Raw genomic sequence first — 22,218 nt, forward strand, 5'->3', positions numbered from 1 at the left:
TGCCAATGCAGGGGACACGAGTTCGTGCCCCGGTCCAGGAAGATCCCATATGCCATGGAGCGGCTGGGCCCGTGAGCCATGGCCGCTGAGCCTGCGCGTCCGGAGCCTGTGCTCTGCAACGGGAGAGGCCGCAATAGTGAGAGGCCCGCGTACTACAAAAAAAAAAAAAAAAAATGTACCAGATGGACTTCCCTGGTGGCGCAGTGGTTAAGAATCTGCCTGCCAATTCAGGGGACACAGGTTCAAGCCCTGGTCCAGGAAGATCCCACATGCCGCGGACAACCAAGCCCATGCACCACAACTACTAAGCCTGCACTCTAGAGCCTGCAAGCCACAACTACTGAGCCCACGTGACACAACTACTGAAGCCTGTGCGCCTAGAGCCCATGCTCCGCAACAAGAGAAGCCACAGCAATGAGAAGCCCATGCAACGCAACAAAGAGCAGCCCCCGCTCGCCACAACTAGAGAAAGCCCACATGCAGCAACGAAGACCCAACGCAGCCAAAAATAAATAAATAAATAATTTTAAAAATAATAAATAAATAAATAAAAATTTAAAAGATACCAGATTTCCATACTATAAAGTTTAGTTTAACTGTTTTGAAATTTGTAACCCCCTTCCCTCCACTCACATGTGAAACAGGAAAGAAGGGGGCAGGGCACAACCTTTAAAAGAATCACAGAGCCATTGAGGACACAACAAAAACTGGTTAGAATCAATTAGGCTCAAGATGGCAGAAGACTTGACTTCCAGTGGACCTTGAGCCTCGTTATATGCTCAATGTACTACACCAGCATATGCTAAATGACACACCTACCAGCACCATAACAGTTCCAAGGATGACCATAAAAGGCCAAAAAGTGGGCAGTGGCCCAATTCCTGGAAATTTCCGCCCCTTCCCCAAAATAGTTGGAATAACCCTCCCACTCGTTAGCCTATGAAATTACTCAGCCCATAAAAAGCTAACCACCCCATATTTCCGGACCTCTTGCCTTCTGAGATGGCCCACACTCTGTCTGTGGAGTATGTTTCTGCTTTGGCCACTCTCACTTTCCAAGACAACCCCATATCCTGTGGCTATTCTCGCCTTTTGAGACGGATTCTGTGTATGGAATGTGTATCTATCTAAGTAAATCCACTTCTCACCTATCATTTTGTCTCTCACTGAATTCTTTCTGCGATGAGACATAAAGAACCTGAGATCTGAGACCAGGTGTGTGATCTCAATTAAAAGACAGTGAGTTCAAGTCCCAGTCTGAGTTGTGCGGTTTCACATGCACCAGCATGTAAAATCCTGAAATGTTTGTCTAAAATGTTTGTTTGATCAGTGCATTATCTCCCTCCACTGCCTAGAATGGTGTATGGGGACACACTAGATGCTCAATAAACATTTGTAATTTCAAATTAAGTTGAAATACTGAACAATAGCTTTTGCTTCACAGAATACTGGAAATTTTGAAATGGACTTTGGTCAAAATTATTTGAGTTTTCACAAGACCTGATTATATTTAGCAAAGTAGTTCACAAGTAATAAGCAAAGCATCCAGCATTTAAAAGAGAAATTCTATGAGTTACACATATTTTCCAAAATTTCTCCTGAACACTTTTAATGTACATTTGCCATGAAGGCTCACCCTTTATTTTTGAACTCTTGTGTCTTTATCCAATTATGTCGTCCTCCAAACACCGTTGTGCTATCATATTTTTTATCTACCCAGAGGTTGTGGTTCTTCCCCTTCTGCTGCTGAGCATTTTCTCATTGTGGAAAGCGTGAAGAACAACACAGAATCTGATAAAATAGCTTTCTACCAGTCACTCCTCCCATTGGGAAGAACATGTGTATTAGGGGAAGTCCTCCAAACTGGTGTCCAGTAGGGTAGCCACTAGTCACATGTGGCTATTTAAGTTAATTAAAAAGAAATAAAATTTAGAAACCCAGTTTCTTAGTCACACTAACCACACTGCAAATGTTCAATGGTCACAGGAAGCTAGTAGCCACCATAACAGACAGTAAAGATTACAGAACATAGCCGTCATCACAGAAAGTTCTATTGGATGGTGCTACTCTAAAGAATCCATGCTTCTGGCTGGAAATTGGCATCATTGGGATTCTTAAGTCATTGTATTCCCATAAACCAAAGAAGTTGAATGCATTTTTTGGTCATAAATTCCTTAAGAACAGGGCCTGAGTTGCTACGACTGACTCTGTAGAACCCCTCAAATGCCCTCACTTGAACAGAGGTTCTTAATGTTTTTAGATGATTCTGTTGGCTCTCCAAACTAGACTCTCTGGCCCCAAAAGCAAGTATTAGGAATGACTAGGAAATTATCTCAGAGGACAGGAATTAAAGCACAAAGGCCCATACTGCCTTATTGGGTACCTACTGGGTCAAGCATGAAGAGGTCCACTCCTTGGCCAGTGGAAAGAGCCACCAGTGTTGCACTTCCATAGAGTGCATAGCCCGCGGCTACAATGTTGCGGCCTGGCTGCAGGGCATCCTTTTCAGAAGGCTCATCCTCTGAGGTCTGCAAAAGAGAAAAGGGAAACATTACTGTCTCTGGAGAGAACACTTTGCCAGAGGCCTGCATTTCAGATCTACTTGAACCACTGAAGGAAACGCAGTTCTAGAATTTCAAGCCACAGCAAATGCATCTGGAGGAAACGCGTTGCCATGTTAATGAATGGTTCTAGCTGAACCATTGCAAAGGCCACTCTTGGACTTTTCCCTGTTTTCTGAATGTATTTGTCTCCATCCTGCCAAGAACAGCACCCCAAAGTGCTAAAACTACACCTTCTCTTAAAAATCATAAGCCATGCTCCTTGATGATTATAACGACCAAGGCCATTGAGCTCTGATTTTGTGCAGTACCTCATTCTACATACACAACAGCACTCCAAGGTAGATACCTTTATGACCTCCATCGTTCAGATGTAGAACTCAGAGCCTGAGCGATTGGATAACTCACCCAACATCAAGAGGAGCTGGAGTCAACCCAGGCAGCTGGGCCCAGAGCTCGTCACCGTCCACGTGCTGCCCCTTGAAGACCCTGCCCCTGTCTGTCCCCAAGTCTACAGTTCTGGACGTTTTCTTGAGGACGCCTCTCTCTTTGGCTAGCAGCATTAACAGTGCCAATGGGAGTGGGAATTCAGAGAGACAGGGCAAGGCAGGCATGCTGATGAAGGAAGAGCGAATGTCCTTGATGGAGGGGCAGAGCCACAACTGAGACTGGATTTCACAACCTACTTTTCCAGGTATCTCTTGAAGTGTTCGTCCCTCCCTACTTCCTTGTGCTCAAAAATGCAAGGAGGGACTTCCCTGATGGTGCAGTGGTTAGGATTCCGGCCTTTCACTGCCGTGGCCCAGGTTCCATCTCTGGTTGGGGAACTGAGATCCCGCAAGCTGTGCGGCGCAGCCAAAAAAAAATAATAAAAAATAAAGTTTTACCTTTAAACCTGTAATGTATTTTGAGATGATTTTGGTATAAAGTTTAGGCTGAGTTCTTTTTTTTTTCTCTCTGTGGATATACAGTTGATCCAGCATTAATTGTTGAAAAGACTCCTTCCTCCATTGAATTGTCTTCACAACTTTGTCAAAAATCTGTTAGCCATAAACTGTGTGAAACCATTTTTGGGTTCTCTGTTCTGTTCCATTGAACATGTGTCTATCCCTCTGTTAATATCATATAATCTTAACTTTTAGAATAACCTTATCTATATCTACAAAATATCTTGCCAGGATTTTGAGAGAAATTGAGTCAAACCTATACGTATATCAGTTTGGGGAGAATTAACATCCTTTACAATGTTGAGTGTTCCAACCCATGAACATGGTATGTTTCTCCATACAAGACATATTATTTGATTACTCTCATCAGTAATTACTGGTAGAATTACTATTCCTTTTTTTTTGAGAAATTGTAAATTATATCATATTTTAAAGTTTAGTTACCATATGTTTATTGCTGATATATAGAAATCCAATTGATTTTTGTATGTTGATTCTGTATCCTGTGACCTTGCTGAACTCACTTATTAGTTCTAGGAAGCTGGCTTTGGTTTTGGTGTTTGTAGATTCCTTAGCAGTTTTCTACATGGACCATCCTATCAACAGTTTTTCATTCCAATCTGTATGGTTTTATTTCTTTTTCTGGTCTCACTGCCCCGGCTAGCTCTTTCAGCATTATGTTGAATAACAGTGGTGAGGTTGGACATCTTTGCCTTGTTCTTGATTTTAGAGAAAAAGCATTTTGTCTTTCACTATTAAATATGTTAGCTGTTGTCTTTTTATAGATGTTCTTTATCAAGTTGAGGGAAGTTTCCCCTCTATTTCTTGCTTCCTGAGAGTTTTTGTTTGTTTGTTTTGTTTTGTTTTATAACTGAGTATTGAATTTTGTCAAATGGTTTTTCATCATTGATGGACATGCTTCTATGATTTTTCTTCTTTAAGCTTGTTGATGTGGTGGATTACACTGACTGATTTTTGAATATTGAACCAGCTTTCCATCACTGGAGTAAACCCACTTACTCATGGTATATAATTCTTTTTATGTATTATTGAATTTTATTTGTTAGTATTTTGTTGAAGATTTTGCAACTATTCATGAGAGATATTGGTCTGTAGTTTTCCTTTCAGAACTGTCTTCATCTAGTTTTGGTATCTGCGTAATGCTGGCTTTAGAAAATAAACTGCGAAGTATTCCTTTCCCTTCTCTTTTCTAGAAGAGATTGAATAATCTTTAATCATTTGGTATAATTCTCCAGTGAAACCATCTGGGCCTAGAGATATCTCTTTTGAACTCTATTTTCTTAGTAATTATAGGGCTGTTCAAATTATCTGTTTCATACTGAGTGAGTAATAGTAGTGTGCTTTTTAAAGAATTGGTCTACCTCATCTAAGTTATCAAATTTATGTGTGTAGAGTTACTTATAGTATTATATTATCCTTTTGATGTCTCCAAATGTTTTAAAATATCAGAACGACTCTGAGATAAAAAATCTAGTGCATAAACATGTGTTTCTCTGATTATTTTCCCAAGAGAAATTCCAAATTATAAAAGTATTGGGTAAAAGACCTTTGATACATATTGAAAAGTTGCCATGCAGAATCTGATAAACATAAGATAGTATTGTCTTTTCAACTTGGCCAACTTGATAGGTGCAAAAAAAGACATCTGCTTTAATTTCCATTTTGTATAGTTAATAAAGTAAATTTTTATATATTTATTGACAATTTTTATTTCTTATTTTGTAAGTTGTCTGTTTGATGTCATTGCTTATTTTTCTATCAGGGTACTCATCTTCTTATTGTTAATTTTAATAGCTTTTTATACATGAAAGATATAAATACCTTATATGTTACAAACATTTTCCTCAATTGTCATCTGCCTTTTAATGTTATTTATAGTGTCTTTTTTTTTGCAGTTTTTTTGGTAATTAAAACTATTCATTACAGCCTAATTATTTTCTTCTCTTGTCTTTATGTCTTTATGTTTAGACAGAATTTCTCCTATATCAAAACAAGATTAGACAAATATTCCACAATTTTTTTCTGGTTTTATTCCCCACCTCTGCACCAAACTTACAATCCATCTGTAACTTATTTCAGTTCCTGGAAAAAAGAAAGTTTCAACTCTCGTTTTCCCTCCAATATGGTCTTGGAACTCCCAAAATACACTTCATGTTAGTATTCTCCATTGCCATGACACTTTTCTCAAAAATCTCAGAGGAGTTTACAAATGATTTAGTGCTATCTTTCTCAAATCTTTACATTTCTCCCTATTCCACTAAAATCTTTATATTTTTCCCTACTCCCTACTTCCCTGTCACTTATAAAGGCAGTGGTGCCTCCTATGGCCACTTATCAGTAAAGTTAGTGACAATTGCAAAGGCTCAATGTGTTTGGTGGTAGAAGGTATGGGAAAGTTGATTATCTTTCTTTTAATTGAGGTATAAATTACATATAGCAAAGCACACAAATCTTAACTATACAGTTTGACGAATTTTTACATATATATAGTACATACTGATGTAACTACTAAGATCAATTTATAGAATATTTCCAGCCACCTAGCAGATTCTCTTATACCCTCTTTCAGTCACTATCACCTCCCCCAAGGTAACCTCTATTCTGGCCTTTATCATCTGGATATCAAAAGAATAATTAGCTTTGACTGTTTTGGAACTTCATATAAATGAAATTACAAAGCATGTGTTTTTTTGTATCTGGCTTATGTTTCACAACATATGTCTTTGTGATTTTATCTGTGTTGTTGCACATAGCAATAGTTTGTTCTTTTGCATTGCTATGTAGCTTTTTGTCATGTGACTATATCACAGTTTATTCATCTACTCTTATGTTGATACACTTTTTGATTTTGTTCAGTTTGGGTCTTTTATGAATAATTTGTACACAAATTATTAGTCTTTTTAATTTTAACCACTCTGGTTGGGGGCGGGTGGTAAATGATGTCTCAGTGCTGTTTCCTTGTCCATTTCCCTGATGACTAATGATTTTGAGCATCTCTCATGTACTTATTAACGAGCTGGGGAAAAAAATCTCTTTTTTGAAGTTCCTGTTCAAGTCTTTTGCCCATTCCTTTGATCAGATTGATAGTATTTTTTTATTGATTTGTAGGAGTTCTTTATTCTGTATATGAGTTGTTTGTTGGATGTATGCATTGAAAATTTTTCCATCCGTCTGTAGTTGCCTTTTCACTCTCTTAATGTTGTCCTTTTTTTTAAATTAATTTTTATTAGAGTATAGTTGACTTACAATGTTGTGTTACTTTCTGCTGTACAGCAAAGTGAATCACTTATACATATACATATACATATATCCACTCTTTTTTAGATTCTATTCCCATATCAGTCATTATGGAGTATTGAGTAGAGTTCCCTGTGCCATATAGCAGGTTGTTATTAGTTATCTATTTTATACATAGTAGTGTGTATATGTCAATCCCAGTCTCCCAATTTACCCCTCCCTCCCCTTCCCCCTTGGTAACCATAAGTGTGTTTTCTACATCTGTGATCCTATTTCTGTTTCGTAAATAGGTTCATTTGTACCATTTTTTTAGAGTCCACATATAAGCGATATCATATGATATTTATCTTTGTCTGACTTACTTCACTCAGTATGACAATCTCTAGGTCCATCCTTAATGTTGTCGTTTGATGAACAAAAGTCCTTAGTTTCAATGAAGCCCAGTTTACTAGCCTTTTCCTTCATGGTTAGTACTTTTTATGTCCTGTTTAAAAAATCTTTACCTTCCCTAAAGGCATGAAGATATTCTCCTGTGGCTTTTTTTTCTAGGAGCTTCACAGCTTTACTTTTTACAGTGAAGTCTCTGGTCTTTAATTAATCTTTGTGTATGGTGTGAAGTAGGAGTCAAGTTCATTTTTTCTCATACCGATATTCACCTGGACCAGCATCACTTATTGAAGGGATCATCCTGTACAAATTAAACTTCAGTATTGCCTTTTCATAAATCAGGTGATCATACACGTGTGGGTTTATCTCTAGGCTCTCTTTTGTGTTCCACTGGTCTATGTATCCTTATGTCAGTAAAAGAGTAGAATATTTGTGAGGTTGACTTACCCATAATAATGGGAGATGGGATCTCCTGACCCTGTAGGGATGTTAAAACCCACACCCTTGATTTACTCAGATCAACGAGACCAGTTCCTAATTTGTGAGAAAGATACAGAGATTTCCCACATACTCCCTGTCCACACACATGCACAGCCTCCCTCATTATTCCTCTTTGTTTTTAAATCAGTTGGTTTTAAGAAGCTATTAAGACCATCAACAAAATGAAAAAGCAAAAAATATTTGGAGATCATACATAGAATAAGGGATTAATATCCAAAATATACAAAGAACTCACACAACTCAATGGCCAAAAAACAAATGATCTGACTGAATAGACATTTTTCCAAAGAAGGCATACAAAGGGCCAACGGGTACATGAAAAGGTGCTCAACATCACTAACCATCACTAATCACCTCACACCTGTCAGAATGACTAATATCAAAAAGATCATCAATAACAAGTGCTGGTGAGGATGTGGAGAGAAGGGAACCCTCGGGCACTGCTTGTAGGAATGTAAATTGGTGAAGCCACTATGGAAAACAGTATGGAGGTTCTTCAAAAAATTAAATATAGAGCTATATAAGATCCAGCAATTACAATTCTGGGTATATACCTGAAGGGCATGAAATCACTCTTTCACAGATATATATACATAAAATTAAGCAATGAAAAACAAGGAAATCCTGCCATTCATGACAATATGGATGGACTTTGAGGGCATTATGCTAAGTGAAATAAGTCAGAGAAGGACAAATACGGTATGATCTCACTTACATGTGGACTCTAAAAAAAAAAAAACAAAACTCATAGAAACAGAGAACAGATTGGTAGTTTCCAGAAGCAAGGGGTGGGGTAGGTGAAATGAGTGAAGGTGGTCAAAGGTACAGACTTCCAGTTATAAGATGAGTAAGTCCTGGGGATGTAATGTACGGCATCGGGATTAGAGTTAATAATACCATATTTGGGCTTCCCTGGTGGCGCAGTGGTTGAGAGTCCGCCTGCCAATGCAGGGGACACGGGTTTGAGCCCCGGTCCGGGAGGATCCCACATGCCGCAGAGCAGCTGGGCCCGTGAGCCATGGCTGCTGGGCCTGCGCGTCCGGAGCCTGTGCTCCATGGAGGGAGAGGCCACAGCAGGGAGAGGCCCGTGTACCGCAAAAAAAGATAATAATAATAATACCATATTGTCACACTTATTTCTCAACTGCTCATGGAACATAATCCAGGATAGATCATATCTTGGGTCACAAATCAAGCCTTGGTAAATTTAAGAAAGTTGAAATCGTATCAAGTATCATTTCTGACCACAACACTATGAGACTAGATATCAATTACAGGAAAAAAATCTGTACAAAAATACAAATACATGGAGGCTAGACAATACACTACTTAATAACCAAGAGATCACTGAGGAAATAAAAAAATACTGAGAAACAAATGACAATGAAAACAAGACAACCCAAAACCTATGGGATGCAGCAAAGGCAGTTCTAAGAGGGAAGTTTATAGCCATACAATCCTACCTCAAGAAACAAGAAACATCTCAAATAAACAACCTAAACTTACACCTAAAGCAATTAGAGAAAGAAGAATGAAAAACCCCAAAGTTAGCAGAAGGAAAGAAATCATAAAGATAATATCAGAAATAAATGAAAAAGAAATGAAGGAAACAATAGCTAAGAGCAATAAAACTAAAAGCTGGTTCTTTGAGAAGATAAACAAAATTGATAAACCACTAGCCAGACTCATCAAGAAAAAAAGGGAGAAGACTCAAATCAATAGAATTAGAAATGAAAAAGGAGAAGTAACAACTGACACTGCAGAAATACAAAGGATCATGAGAGATTACTACAAGCAACTATATGCCAATAAAATGGGCAACCCGGAAGAAATGGACACAGTCTTAGAAGATCAAAACTTTCCAAGACTGAACCAAGAAGAAATAGGAAATATAAACAGACCAACCACAAGCACTGAAATTGAGACTGTGATTAAAAATCTGCCAACAAACAAAAGCCCAGGACCAGACGGCTTCACAGGCGAATTCTATCCAACACTTAGAGAAGAGCTAACACCTATCCTTCTCAAACTCTTCCAAAAGATAGCAGAGAGAGGAACACTGCCAACCTCATTCTACAAGGCCACCATCACCCTGATACCAAAACAAGACAAAGATGTCACAAAGAAAGAAAACTACAGGCCAATACCACTGATGAACATAGATGCAAAAATCTTCAACAAAATACCAGCAAACAGAATCCAACAGCACATTAAAAGGATCATACACCATGATCAAGTGGGGTTTATCCCAGGAATGCAAGGATTCTTCAAGATATGCAAACCAATCAATGTGACACACCATATTTACAAATTGAAGGATAAAAACCATATGATCATCTCAATAGATGCAGAAAAAGCTTTCAACAAAATTCAACACCCATTTATGATAAAAATCCTCCAGAAAGTAGGCAGAGAGAGAATTTACCTCAACATAATAAAGGCCGTATATTACAAACCCACAGCCAACATCATTCTTAACAGTGAAAAACTGAAACCATTTCCACTAAGATAAGGAACAAGACAAGGTTTCTCACTCTCACCACTATTATTCAACATAGTTTTGGAAATTTTAGCCACAGCAATAAGAGAAGAAAAAGAAATCAAAGTAATCCAAATCGGAAAAGAAGTAAAGCTGTCACTGTTTGCAGATGACATGGTACTATGCATACAGAATCCTAAAGACGTTACCAGAAAACTACTAGAGCTAATCAATGAATTTGGTAAAGTAGCAGGATACAAAATTAATGCACAGAAATCTCTTGCATTCCTATACACCAGTGATGAAAAACCTGAAAGAAATTAAGGAAACACTACCATTTACCATTGCAACAAAAAGAATAGGATACCTAGGAATAAGCCTACCTAAGGAGACAAAAGACCTGTATGAAGAAAACTATAAGACACTGATGAAAGCAATTAAAGATGATACAAACAGATGGAGAGATGTACCATGTTCTTGGATTGCAAGAATCAACCTTGTGAAAATGACTATACTACCCAAAGCAATCTACAGAGTCAATGCAATCCCTATCAAATACCAATGGCATTTTTCACAGAACTAAAACAAAAAATTTCACAATTTGTATGGAAACACAAAAGACCCCTAATAGCCAAAGCAATCTTGAGAAAGAAAAACGGAGCTGGAGGAATCAGCCTCCCGGACTTCAGACTATACTGCAAAGCTACAGTAATCAAGACAGTATGGTACTGCCACAAAAACAGAAATATAGATCAATGGAACAGGATAGAAAGCCCAGAGATAAACCCATGCACATATGGTCATCTTATCTTTGATAAACGTGGCAAGAATATACAATGGAGAAAAGACAACCTCGTCAATAAGTGGTGCTGGGAAAACTGGACAGCTACATGTAAAAGAATGAAATTAGAACACTCCCTAACACCATGCACAAAAATAAACTCAAAATGGATTAAAGACCTAAATGAAAGGCCAGACACTGACGAAAAGACAACCCTCAGAATGGGAGAAAATATTTGTAAATGAAGCAACTGACAAAGGACTAATCTCCAAAATTTACAAGCAGCTCATGCAGCTCAATATCAAAAAAACAACCCAATCCAAAAATGGGCAGAAGACCTAAATAGACATTTCTCCAAAGAAGATATACAAACTGACAATAAACACATGAAAGAATGCTCAACATCATTAATCATTAAGGAAATGCAAATCAAAACTACAATGACATATCACCTGACACCACTCAGAATGGCCATGATCAGAAAGTCTACAAACAATAAATGCTGGAGAGGGTGTGGAGAAAAGGGAACCCTGTTGCACTGCTGGTGGGAATGTAAATTGATACAGCCACTATGGAGAACAGTATGGAGGTTCCTTAAAAAACTAAAACTAGAACTACCATACGACCCACAAATCCCACTACTGGGCACATACCTTGAGAAAACGATAATTTAAAAAGAGTCATTTACCACAATGTTCATTGCAGCTCTATTTACAATAGCCAGGACATGGAAGCAACCTAAGTGGCCATCAACAAATGAACCGATAAAGAAGATGTGGCACATATATACAATGGAATATTACTCAGCCATGAAAAGAAACGAAATTGAGTTATTTGTAGTGAGGTGGATGGACCTAGAGTCTGTCATACAGGCTGAAGTTAAGTCAGAAAGAGAAAAACAATACTGTATGCTAACACATATATATGGAATCTAAAAAAAAAGAATATGGTTCTGAAGAGCCTAGATGCATGACAGGAATAATGACGCAGATGTATAGAATGGACTTGAGGACATGGGGAGCAGGAAGGGTAAGCTGGGACGAAGTGAGAGAGTGGCATGGACTTATATACACAACCAAATGTAAAATAGATAGCTAGTGGGAAGCAGCCGCAAAGCACAGGGAGATCAGCTCGGTGCTTTGTGTCCACCTAGAGGGGTGGCATAGGGAGGGTGGGAGGGAGACACAAGAGGGAAGAGATATGGGGACGTATGTATATGTATAGCTGATTCACTTTGTTATAAAGCAGAAACTAACACACCATTTTAAAGCAATTATACTCCAATAAAGATGTTTTTAAAAAAATACTGTATTGTCTATTTGAAAGTCGCTGTGAGAGTAGATCTTAAAAGTCCTCATCTCACACACACACACACACACACACTCACACACACTCACACACACAAATTGTAACTACGTGAGGGGATGGATGTTGACAGTTTCAGTGAATTTTGCCAACAGCCTAAGCGAGCCTGGAAGTGAATTCTTCTCAATAGGATGCCAGACCGGCTGACACCAAGATTTTGGCCTTACAAGACAGAGAACCCAGCCATGCCTGCCAAACTTCTGACCCAAGAACTGGGAGATAATTAATGGAGGTTGTTTTAAGCCTCTAAATGTGTGGTGAATTGTTACAGCAGCAACAGAAAGCAAACGCAGTAAGATTCAAGATACACAAGGAAAGAACAGAGGGGCCTTAAGATGCCACCTGGAACCTAATTCCACGTCTGGCATTTGTGTTGCCTCCAGATTTTCAAAACAAGGCCCCATCTATCAGCTCACCCTCCCTTCCTAGGCATGCCGAGAACAGGACTGAAGGAAATGACCGATTCGGGTATTCAAGGAGGAGCCGGAGGCAGAGAGAGGTTCATGGCTTGCCTGCCACCGTGTGTCTGGTTAGTGAGAGGACCGAGGTTAGAACTCCAGGTTCGTGGCTCCCAGACCAGGAATGTCTGGAACCACCAGAGGAAGGAGGTGTTAAAGAGCATACTGTTTACTCACCTTTCTGTAGATGGCAAATATGGTTCCAATGGAGGCCAGGCAGTCGATGTTCGAAGATCCATCCAGTGGGTCAAAGCAGACCACGTATTTCCCCTACATGCACAGAGGGCAGAACACCTGATCAGGTCACCTTCCGAGCAACACACTCTGTGTACGCGGCTGTGTGTGGCAGACAGCACTGCAGCAAAAGCGATTCAGAGCAAAGGGATATCCTCGTCAAAAAATGCAGTTACTTAAGGAGTGCAGAGTGTATCAGCATACATTCACTGGGCAGCTCAGAGCCCTCCTGCCCATAAACAGATTAATTGACACCCACAGGGGGTGATGGAGGTCCCACCCACCTCTAAATAGCTCTCCTCCCACCTGCCCTGGCTCCGCCCTCCCCTCCTACCTGGGACCAGTGGGGACTCAGAGCTGCTGAGGGTGTGAGAGGAAACCAGGTCCGAAATGGGCACCTTGCAGGGAAGTGGTGGAGAAGCTGAAGATGACCTTGGACAGGTTCTACCCACGTCCACAGTAAGGTTGGCTATTGATTTACTGATACTTCTGAGCCTCCCCCCAGACAGGCTTTTTTCATTTTAGCACATTTTTACTGAAAGAAAATCTCAGAACAATGTCCCAGGGCCTCTGGGTCTGTCTTATTAAAATAGCTGGTATGTATGACTACATCAGGAGGGTAAAAATACTCCTCTGGGTTTTGCTGCATCCACCCTACCTTGCTGATGTGAAGACCAGAGACAGAGTAGGTGTGGTCTTGAGATACCATGTCCCTCATGCCCACTCACGCTGCTGTCACCGGCAGCTCGGGGGAAAGAAAACACCAGATACTTTTTACAGGCCTCCTATGTGCAAGGTTCTGTGAGAGCCTTAGTGATGGGGACTGGGGTGTCCTGGCTAATTAAACACTGGTAATCAAGCATCAAGTAAAATGGGATTCATTTTTCCCACCACTAAACTACTTTCCCCTGACTTTCCAATGAGTAATGCCCTAGCTTAATGTAAGCTTTCTTCCTTTCTTTCTTTCCCTTTCTTTCCTTCCTTTCTTTTTTCGTTTCTTTCTTTCTTTCCTTTCTTTCTTTTGTTCGTTCGTTCTTTCTTTCTTTCTTTTTTCTTTCTTTCTTTCTTTCCTTCCTTCTTTCTTTCTTCCTTTTCTCCTTTCTTTTTTCCTTGTTCAACAGAAGGTGAGGCGGGGAGGGCAGTGGAAGTCATAAACTTGGAAATTTCCCATTCTCCCTGTAGATAAGCCAATTCAGCCCATTCATTTCACACATGCATGCATTCAACAGATATTTGTTGAACATCAAGCATATGCTGGAGAAGGTTCACGAGCTGATGTGGGAACAAGCAAGGAGTATTCAAGAACTAGCGTGAAGAGCTGTGTAGCTCAGGCCATCGGGGAAAGAAAACGTGAGATTTGATCAGAGATAAATCAAGGGTCATATCGGTGGAAATTGAAAGTTGAAAATAATAGGTTTGACTTAGCCTAATTATGTGAGACAACAAGTATAACGTGCTTTGGCACAGTCCCCACCATACAGCAAGTGTTCAATAAATTTGGCTTTACTTTACTTTTTCCATCCTTTCAGCTAATCACAAGGAAATGTCACTTTGTCCCCAGGACCCACTGTACAAAACAAGGGCCAACAGGGCTTCCCTGGTGGCGCAGTGGTTGAGAGTCCACCTGCCGATGCAGGGGACACGGGTTCGTGCCCTGGTCCGGGAAGATCCCACATGTCGCGGAGCGGCTGGGCCCGTGAGCCACGGCCGCTGAGCCTGCGCGTCCGGAGCCTGTGCTCCGCAACGGGAGAGGCCACAACAGTGAGAGGCCCGCGTACCGCAAAAAAAACCCCAAAAAACTAGGGCCAACAGTCTTAGCGTTTATTTGGCATTACTGTACGGCAGCTGAATATGGGTTGAATTTTCTGGCCACCAGCTTTTTTTTTGTTTTTAATAAACTGTGAAAACATAGTGAATATAGACCCTCCCCAGTCATGCCCTGCACTAACCAAGTTTACCATTGCATTAAGGCCAGAGCAACGATCTTTAGGAATTCTTTTATGTTTTAGTCTAACCGTTTGTCAGGCATGAAGAAATCTCTGCTGAAACCAAACCCCCTTGGGGAAGGGGCTGGCAGTATACTGGGGATGAGAAGATTAAGAGAGGGTACAGTACCACAGGAACTCTACTTTTTACTGGACTGGATTTTCAAGCGCTCCAAAATGTTGGGACTTGTTACCAGTACAGTAAGTGAAAACCCATGATGAACCCCATCCACTGAGAAGTTTCGGTAAAGCACTCTGATTTATTTCCTGAATGAATCACTGCCCTATTACAGTCTGTTAGACTAGACAGCATAAGCCTTCCAACTAAAGAAGTATGCAATCCCTTGTTTGTTTCCAGAAAATAAAAAATTAAGCAATAGAAGAAAATACCAGAAATTTTAAAAAGCAAGGCAACCATAGTCTTCCCAACTCTGTTGCGCCCTCTACTGGTGAGTAGAGGAACTTCAGCAAGGCTGCCACACTCACCCTCTTCTCCTGGGCAGTGATAAGTGCGTCTTTATTCTCTTCCGAGACCAGGACGCAGGTGCTGTAGGAGGACTGGAGCATGTTGATCACCAGGGAATTGGATAACACGTCCAGTTTCTTCACCTCATCCCCTGTCACGTTCACGCTTCCCGCGATTCCGTACCTAAGAAGACAAAAGGCTGGAGGAAATCAGGAAGGGAGCCTGGACTCCAGCAAAGATGACCAGATGCTAAGATACCGCCCCTGTATCCCTCTTTTCCCTTCATGGCTCCAGAGTCTCCAAATTATAAATACGACCAAGTGCGTCCTGTCTCACAGCGCTGGTTCTTACTCTTGCTTCCTTTACACCTCAGGGATATTGTCCAAAGTCCCTCATCGTCCCAGTAACACTAACCAGAATTCAATCTTGCTAACAAGCAACCCTGCCCCCCGGGCCTGGGAGAGAGAATTCATAAAGTCAGACACATCGCCATAATTAATAACTCTAAAAAGTAAAGGACCGTGGCTTTCCAGCCCCGGAATTTCTAGTATTTATTGATTATCCTCAAATAGTGGCCTGCTGGGCTGAATTAAAATTTGTTCTGCTGTAGCTTGTCATTACTTGAATAAGAAGGAAAGTGGGAGACAGACTTAACTAGTTTAATTTGATTCTTTACCACCATTCCAAGCAATGTAAGAATGAACACTACTGTAAGAATTCTATCTGGAGGCTTTGTGTTTTAGAGGATTGCTATGCAAAGGTCTCCAGGGAATTCCCTGGGGGTCCCGTGGTTAGGACTCGGTGCTTTCACTTCCCCAGGCCTCGGTTTGATCCCTCGTGGGTGGGATCCTTCTAAAATCAGTCAGATCACCCCTGTCTCTCCCAGAGTCCCCAGGTCCTCCACAGTGGGTTTCAGGCCACACCAAGGAAGGCCTGGTCCCACACTGGCCTTGCCTCTTGGCCCTCTCACCCTCACTCTCAGCCTCTGGAACCCAATGGGCACACACCTGCCTTACACAGACCCTTGGGTTCCCTGTCCCCCACCCCCCATGCTCTTCTCTCCATGAGCCACATGGCTACCACCCCCCTTAAGCCCTTCTCATGCCAACAGCCACCAAGGTCCTGAGGTCACCAGCAGCCAGCAAGCTGCTTCTCTCCTCTCCCCCTTCACTCATGGTATCCCCCCCATGGGAGTGCTTTCTGCCCACGGACAGCTTTCTTCTACTTGCCCTCCTAACCTCTTCCAGAAGCTTCCCTGGTGCTACACACACCAGATACAGCCTTGTCAGCCCTTCCAGAGCAGCTCACAATCTGTCTGTGGGAATGTCCTTCCTGCTGGATTATCTGCTCACCGAAGGCAAGAGCTGTGACTCACTGTACTTGTTTCCACAGTACTCAGATGCTCAATATACATTCACTGAATTATGAAGAATGGATGGCAGGAAAGTAATTCCCCCCTCTCCTTTTTGTTAACGCCATTTATTTGTTGAAGGAATCCTCAGGCGGCTCTAACAGGTAGCCAGGGTTGAGATCCACTGATTCACCCTAAGCCGGGGCGGGGGACAACTCATTTCCCACCCTTTTCCCTGATTGACAGCCTCTCCCCTCCCCCACAGATACCCCCATCACTTGATGTCCGATGTGATGAGATCTGCCTTGGAAAACAATACTGGTGGCCTCACCTCAAAGACTGTACCTTCTAGTTCAAAATAAAAGCAAACAAACACACAACAGCAACCACAAAACTGGGTTATGTTGCATCAGAATTTAAAGGATCCACAAACCCAGTCCTGTTGTTTAACTGGAATCTTGATACAGCTTCTACTGGAGAATGAAGAGTTGGGGTGCCCGAGGCCTGTGGGTGTTGGAGAAACAGGCTCTCTGTCCTGTGCTTTGCAAACACTTCCTCCACCTCCACACAAACCCCACCCTTATCCCCGCCCCTCAACCCACCCTCTGCACCCTCCCTGCAGGGCATTCTGCTCTGCTTACCCCCTCCCACCATCCACACCCTTCCTTTCAGAAAGAATGGAAGATCATCACAATGAGATCTAATCACCTGACAACTGCTCCAAGTTAGATCATGGGCAGAAAAGTGCTTTTTAACCCATAAGACAGTATTTTTTAGATCTTAACTAACATTTAAGCTTTACTGATAATTTTTTAATGGATTGTTCTGCTGTTTTGACATTAGAAAGCAGTGGAGAGGATTCCAGGTGTGGTATTCTAGCATTCCCTTCTTCCTACAGCAAGGAGCAGAGAAAAAAGAAGAAAAATATGAGACTTTCTGATCCGTTTTGCATTTATCGAGCAGGTGCCTAGAAATGTCTTCCCAAAAAGAGGAGGCAAAAGAATGAGGGGCTTGAGGCCCCCTAAATGGGAAAGTGGCAGGAATTTGTTAAAGTTCCATTTTCATGAGCAGAATTGCTCTGGGATAGGATGCAACCTTTTAGCTCTTTGATAAGCAATTCCAGGGTCCTCTTAAAATTATCTCAGCATCTTATTAGAAAGAAGGAATTTCCAGCCAATGAACTTCTCCCACTGACACTTTGGGTATCTATTACAGAGGCACCCAGGGAAGGATGACTCCTGAATTGGCAAAATACGTGGTCTCTGCCTTACGGAGGATACCTGCCTCAGCCTCCGAGAAAATGCGAAATCCTGACGTCTTGTTTCCACGGGCTGCGCCTGCCACCTAGTGGTACGTTAGCGACATCGCCCTGTTAGCCGGCAAATTTCCCCAGGTTCGGGCTTGGAACCACAGTAATACGGAGCATTTATTATGGAGCTGGCACTGTCGAAATCATCATCACGTGGACCTACTAAGCCTTACAACTAGCCCTACGAGTTAGGTGCTATTAGTATCCAATCCGTTTTACAATTTTACAGGCCCTAGCGAGAGTAGATCACTGACCATGATCACATGGCACAAAAAACCAAGTCGGAGGAGCACCTGAATTATCCAATCGCTGAGTCCAGGTCCTCTGGACACTCCATGGCCACAAAGTCAGAGTTCCGCAGCGATTAGCACAACCCCACCACAGCAGCCCCTGCCCAGCCCAGCCCCTCTGCACTGGGGGTAACGTTTTTTTTTATTTTTATTTTTTGCGGTACGCGGGCCTCCCACTGTTGTGGCCTCTCCCGTTGCGGGGCACAGGCTCCGGACGCGCAGGCTCAGCGGCCATGGCTCACGAGCCCAGCCGCTCCGCGGCATGTGGGATCCTCCCGGACCGGGACACGAACTCGTGTCCCCCGCATCGGCAGGCGGACTCTCAACCACTGCGCCACCAGGGAAGCCCAGGGGGGTAACATGTTAACATGGGTAACACTGAGAGGTCAGCAGGCAACCCAGGAAACTGCTCTATGCGTAGCCCAGCTCACCACCAGACAGGAGCAGAACAGAGGCAAGTAGCTGTGTCTCACCTTCATGAAGGTCTTTAAAGGTAGAGCTGGCCATTATTGCCAAATGAGGTACTCATACAGTTATAGCAATACACAGAGAGGGGGAAAACCAGTCACAATCACCTTTAACTTGGAGCTCATTACTGAGTCACCAAGCATTATATAAATAGTCTGTAATTATCACATTTTTTTGTGTTAAAAGTACTAAGTTGTTAGAATAAATATTTCAAATTATTGGACTTCGTTATTTCTTCATTTTGGAATAATAATAATAATAACAACAATGGGTCTCTTCATCTTCTGAGAGGACCTCCACTGCAATTGCTACCAGGAAAATGGAAGCCCAGAGAAAGACTGCTTCTTTTCACCACAGACTTAAACTGGACCCTTGGCTGTGAGAATCAGCAGCTGTAGCATGAACTTGGGTAAAGCACCAAGAGAGCAAAGTGGAAGAACACTCTGCATTCCCTCCTCCCGGGCCCAGCACCTCCCAACCTCCTGCACACCAAGTGGAGAGAAGATTGAGTCACAGAGAAGAAATAAAATATTGTTTTAAAAGCAGAAGACTCTTTTCAATGGTGAGAAAGGAGATGGACAACGGACCCTGGGATTCAGTAAATGATTTCTACCTCCTACTGACTATGGGCAAAGGTCATGGTAATAAAACGCTCATATCTGCAAAGGGCGTCAAGCGTCCTATCAGGTCTCCTGACGGTTGCTTTGTGCCAGTGAGAATGCAAGCACAAGTCACGATAACTCAGGATATGTTCAAATGGAACAAGCCCCTGAGCTTGTTATCATTATAATACATGGTAACTGGGAAAATTATACATTTTTTCTCCTTAGCATGTCTCCAAGTATTTTGTTTCTTTCTTGAAACAAATCAAAGGCCCCTTTATCAAAGCACACCTGGCAGAAACTTTAAAGGCAACTTCCCTCCAGGGCGCACGGGCTAATACTTCTGAGCCCCTTTCGGCCCAAGCACCTACAGCTCTGCCCACCCGCACCTGGGCCCCCCTCACTGCGTGTCGTCGGGGGGGGGGTGCGGGTAGACTCACAGATGGGCCAGGCCGGCCTTGCGCACGGCCGAGGAGATGGCTTTGATGGCCGTCAGCATGGAGTTGATCAGCTGTGTGAGCTCTCCGGTGCCTTTGGCCTGACGCCCCTTTTCCATAACGTAGCGGGTCAGGGTGAGCATGTCCGTTGCGAAGGGGCTTCTGTCCCCCATTGTGGCGGGTAGTTTTTCAAATCCTTTTCTCCCTGCAGAAGAAAGCCTTATCTCTAAGGGCTGGTCAGTGGCTCTGCGGTATCAGAGCTGATTAGAAATCTGTACTGGCTGTGCCAGGACCTTTAAGGGAAAGTGCCCCAGGCCACGTGGTTGAGATAACTGGGCGAGTCCTCAAGGAAACCTCTTGGGCCTGGCTGATCTGAAGGCTGCCAAGCTGTAAATAGAACCGGGCAGCTGGGAAACACAGACCTACTTTTTTTGACGAAACTTTTTCTTTAAAGATCCTAAGAAGCAACCGTTTAGTAAAGGTAAGAGATGAGAATTCCAGCCACTAAAAAAAAAAAAAAAAAAAAAAATCCATAAAACCCTCTTATTCAAAGACTCAAAAGGTTTCTTCACATGTATCTACTGCAGGGCCCCATTCCCTCACATTGCAGGAGGCAGATTGGCAGATATCTTACCTGAGGTATAGGTCACATAACAAAATAATGGCAATCCTGGGACTTCTTAGCCAGGGTTCTTTCATATGTTTGAAAAGGATGCTTTTAAATTCCAAAAAGCATGTATGATTGGATGGATATTTATAATAAGTATTCAAATCTGGAAGAAAAAAATATTCCTAGTGTCTAGCACTAGGGTTATTTTATTAATTCTTTATTTTTTCAATTTCTCTAGATTTGCATTTTTATAGCAAAAATGATGCTTGCTTATTGAAAAGGAAACACTACAGAACCAGCCCATCCTCCAACCCACTGCCAGAAATAACTGCATTAGAGGTGGTGGGGGTCTGTATTTGTAAACAGGGGAGGAGGTCTGCATAGGGTGGTCCAAGCACTTTCTCTAGGGGCAGAGACACCTGGCTCCGAGTCCCAGGCTAGTTGTACAGTTTGGAAAGCTCCTGAAGCCTCAGTTTCCTCACTTGTAAATGGTGATAGCAATAAAACATCTACCTGACAGAGTGGTTGTGAGGATTAAAGTGATAAGATGTGCCTGTCATAGTAGGTGCTCAATACTTGCTAGTTGTTATTACCCTTCCAATTTGTTGATGTATGTATAACTATCACGTATACATATACAATTTCATTTTACAAAATAGGACAATATGCACATTGCTGTGCAAGTTGATTTTTTTCCTTTGACAGTTACTTCAATCAGAATGTGTTTAGCTGCAAGTAATAGCAAACATAGAGTGATTTAAATATGTGGGGTTCATTAGTCTCATATTTTCTCCAAGGCAGCAGCTGGCATTCATTTAGCTGGTCAAAAGTTCCATTAGTAACCCCTCTCTGTCTCTTCTCCGTAATCCTCGGTCGGCTGGCTTTTGCCTCCAAGCTTATCATCTCACGGGCACAAAATGGCCACTACAGCTCTGAACATCTGAAGACCAAAAGAAGGGAGAAGGGCAACCACATCCGTTCCCTTTTATTAGGAAAGAAATAGTTCCCCAGAAACACCCTCTGCCTACCCCGCACCCCCACCCCAAGTAGCCTTCCACTTTTGTAGCATTGGCCAGATTTACGGCATATGATGAGGCTTTGCTGCAAGAGTCAGGCACTGATATTGAATTAACCAGTCGGAAGTGTCTTCCACAGCAAAACATCTGGGAAATACATCCGTGTTGTCACACAGAGACATACTGCTTTCCCACGTGTGGACAGTAAGATATTTTTGAAATATTTGCTCCTCAAACAATGCTGCACCAAGATCCTTACCTTTGTGTATGTGCTTGTGTGAGGGCTTCAGTAAGATACAGCCTTAGAAGAGGAGCTTCTATGTCAGAACATTTTAATTTTGACATCACCAGGGTCTAAATTGGAAAACTTTCTTTTTCTTCCCCAAGAGCTTCTGGAAATTGTGAAGACTGTAGAATGGAACTTTATTTGATCCTGATGTTTCATGTTGCCATCAATAAATAACTCAGTTTTGTCTTTCACATGGGAGATCAACCATGATTCTTCAGGCATAATTATAGAAAGAGCAGTGGCTGGATATTAGGAGTTCTGGGCCAGTAAATGGCTACAAGATAAAGAGAGTGGCCTGGCTGATTGGTTTCCAGATTTCCTTTGAAGTCGAATGTCATCATCTGATTAAGAGGGTTTCCCCTCTTTGTGGTGGTACAAAACGATGCCACTCAGAGTGGACTGTCACATCTTCCCTAGAGAAATG

At 42.0% G+C, this 22,218-nt stretch overlaps 1 protein-coding gene across 1 annotated transcript in view; it reads right to left on the minus strand.

Annotated features, from left to right (window-relative positions):
* Positions 1 to 20,163, minus strand: part of FBP2 (fructose-bisphosphatase 2) — a 40,338-nt gene extending 20,175 nt beyond the window's left edge. Inside the window, exons 1-4 of the mRNA XM_007121874.4 lie at positions 19,883 to 20,163; positions 15,443 to 15,605; positions 12,915 to 13,007; positions 2,388 to 2,528 (exon numbers count right to left, since the gene is read on the minus strand). Coding sequence (XP_007121936.1) covers positions 2,388 to 2,528; positions 12,915 to 13,007; positions 15,443 to 15,605; positions 19,883 to 20,052 — 567 coding nt within the window. The 5' untranslated portion in view covers positions 20,053 to 20,163. The remainder of the gene's footprint in view (positions 1 to 2,387; positions 2,529 to 12,914; positions 13,008 to 15,442; positions 15,606 to 19,882) is intronic.
* Between the last annotated feature and the right edge of the window lie 2,055 nt (positions 20,164 to 22,218).

Source organism: Physeter macrocephalus, chromosome 9, assembly GCF_002837175.3.
Source record: "Physeter macrocephalus isolate SW-GA chromosome 9, ASM283717v5, whole genome shotgun sequence".
NCBI lineage: Eukaryota > Metazoa > Chordata > Mammalia > Artiodactyla > Physeteridae > Physeter > Physeter macrocephalus.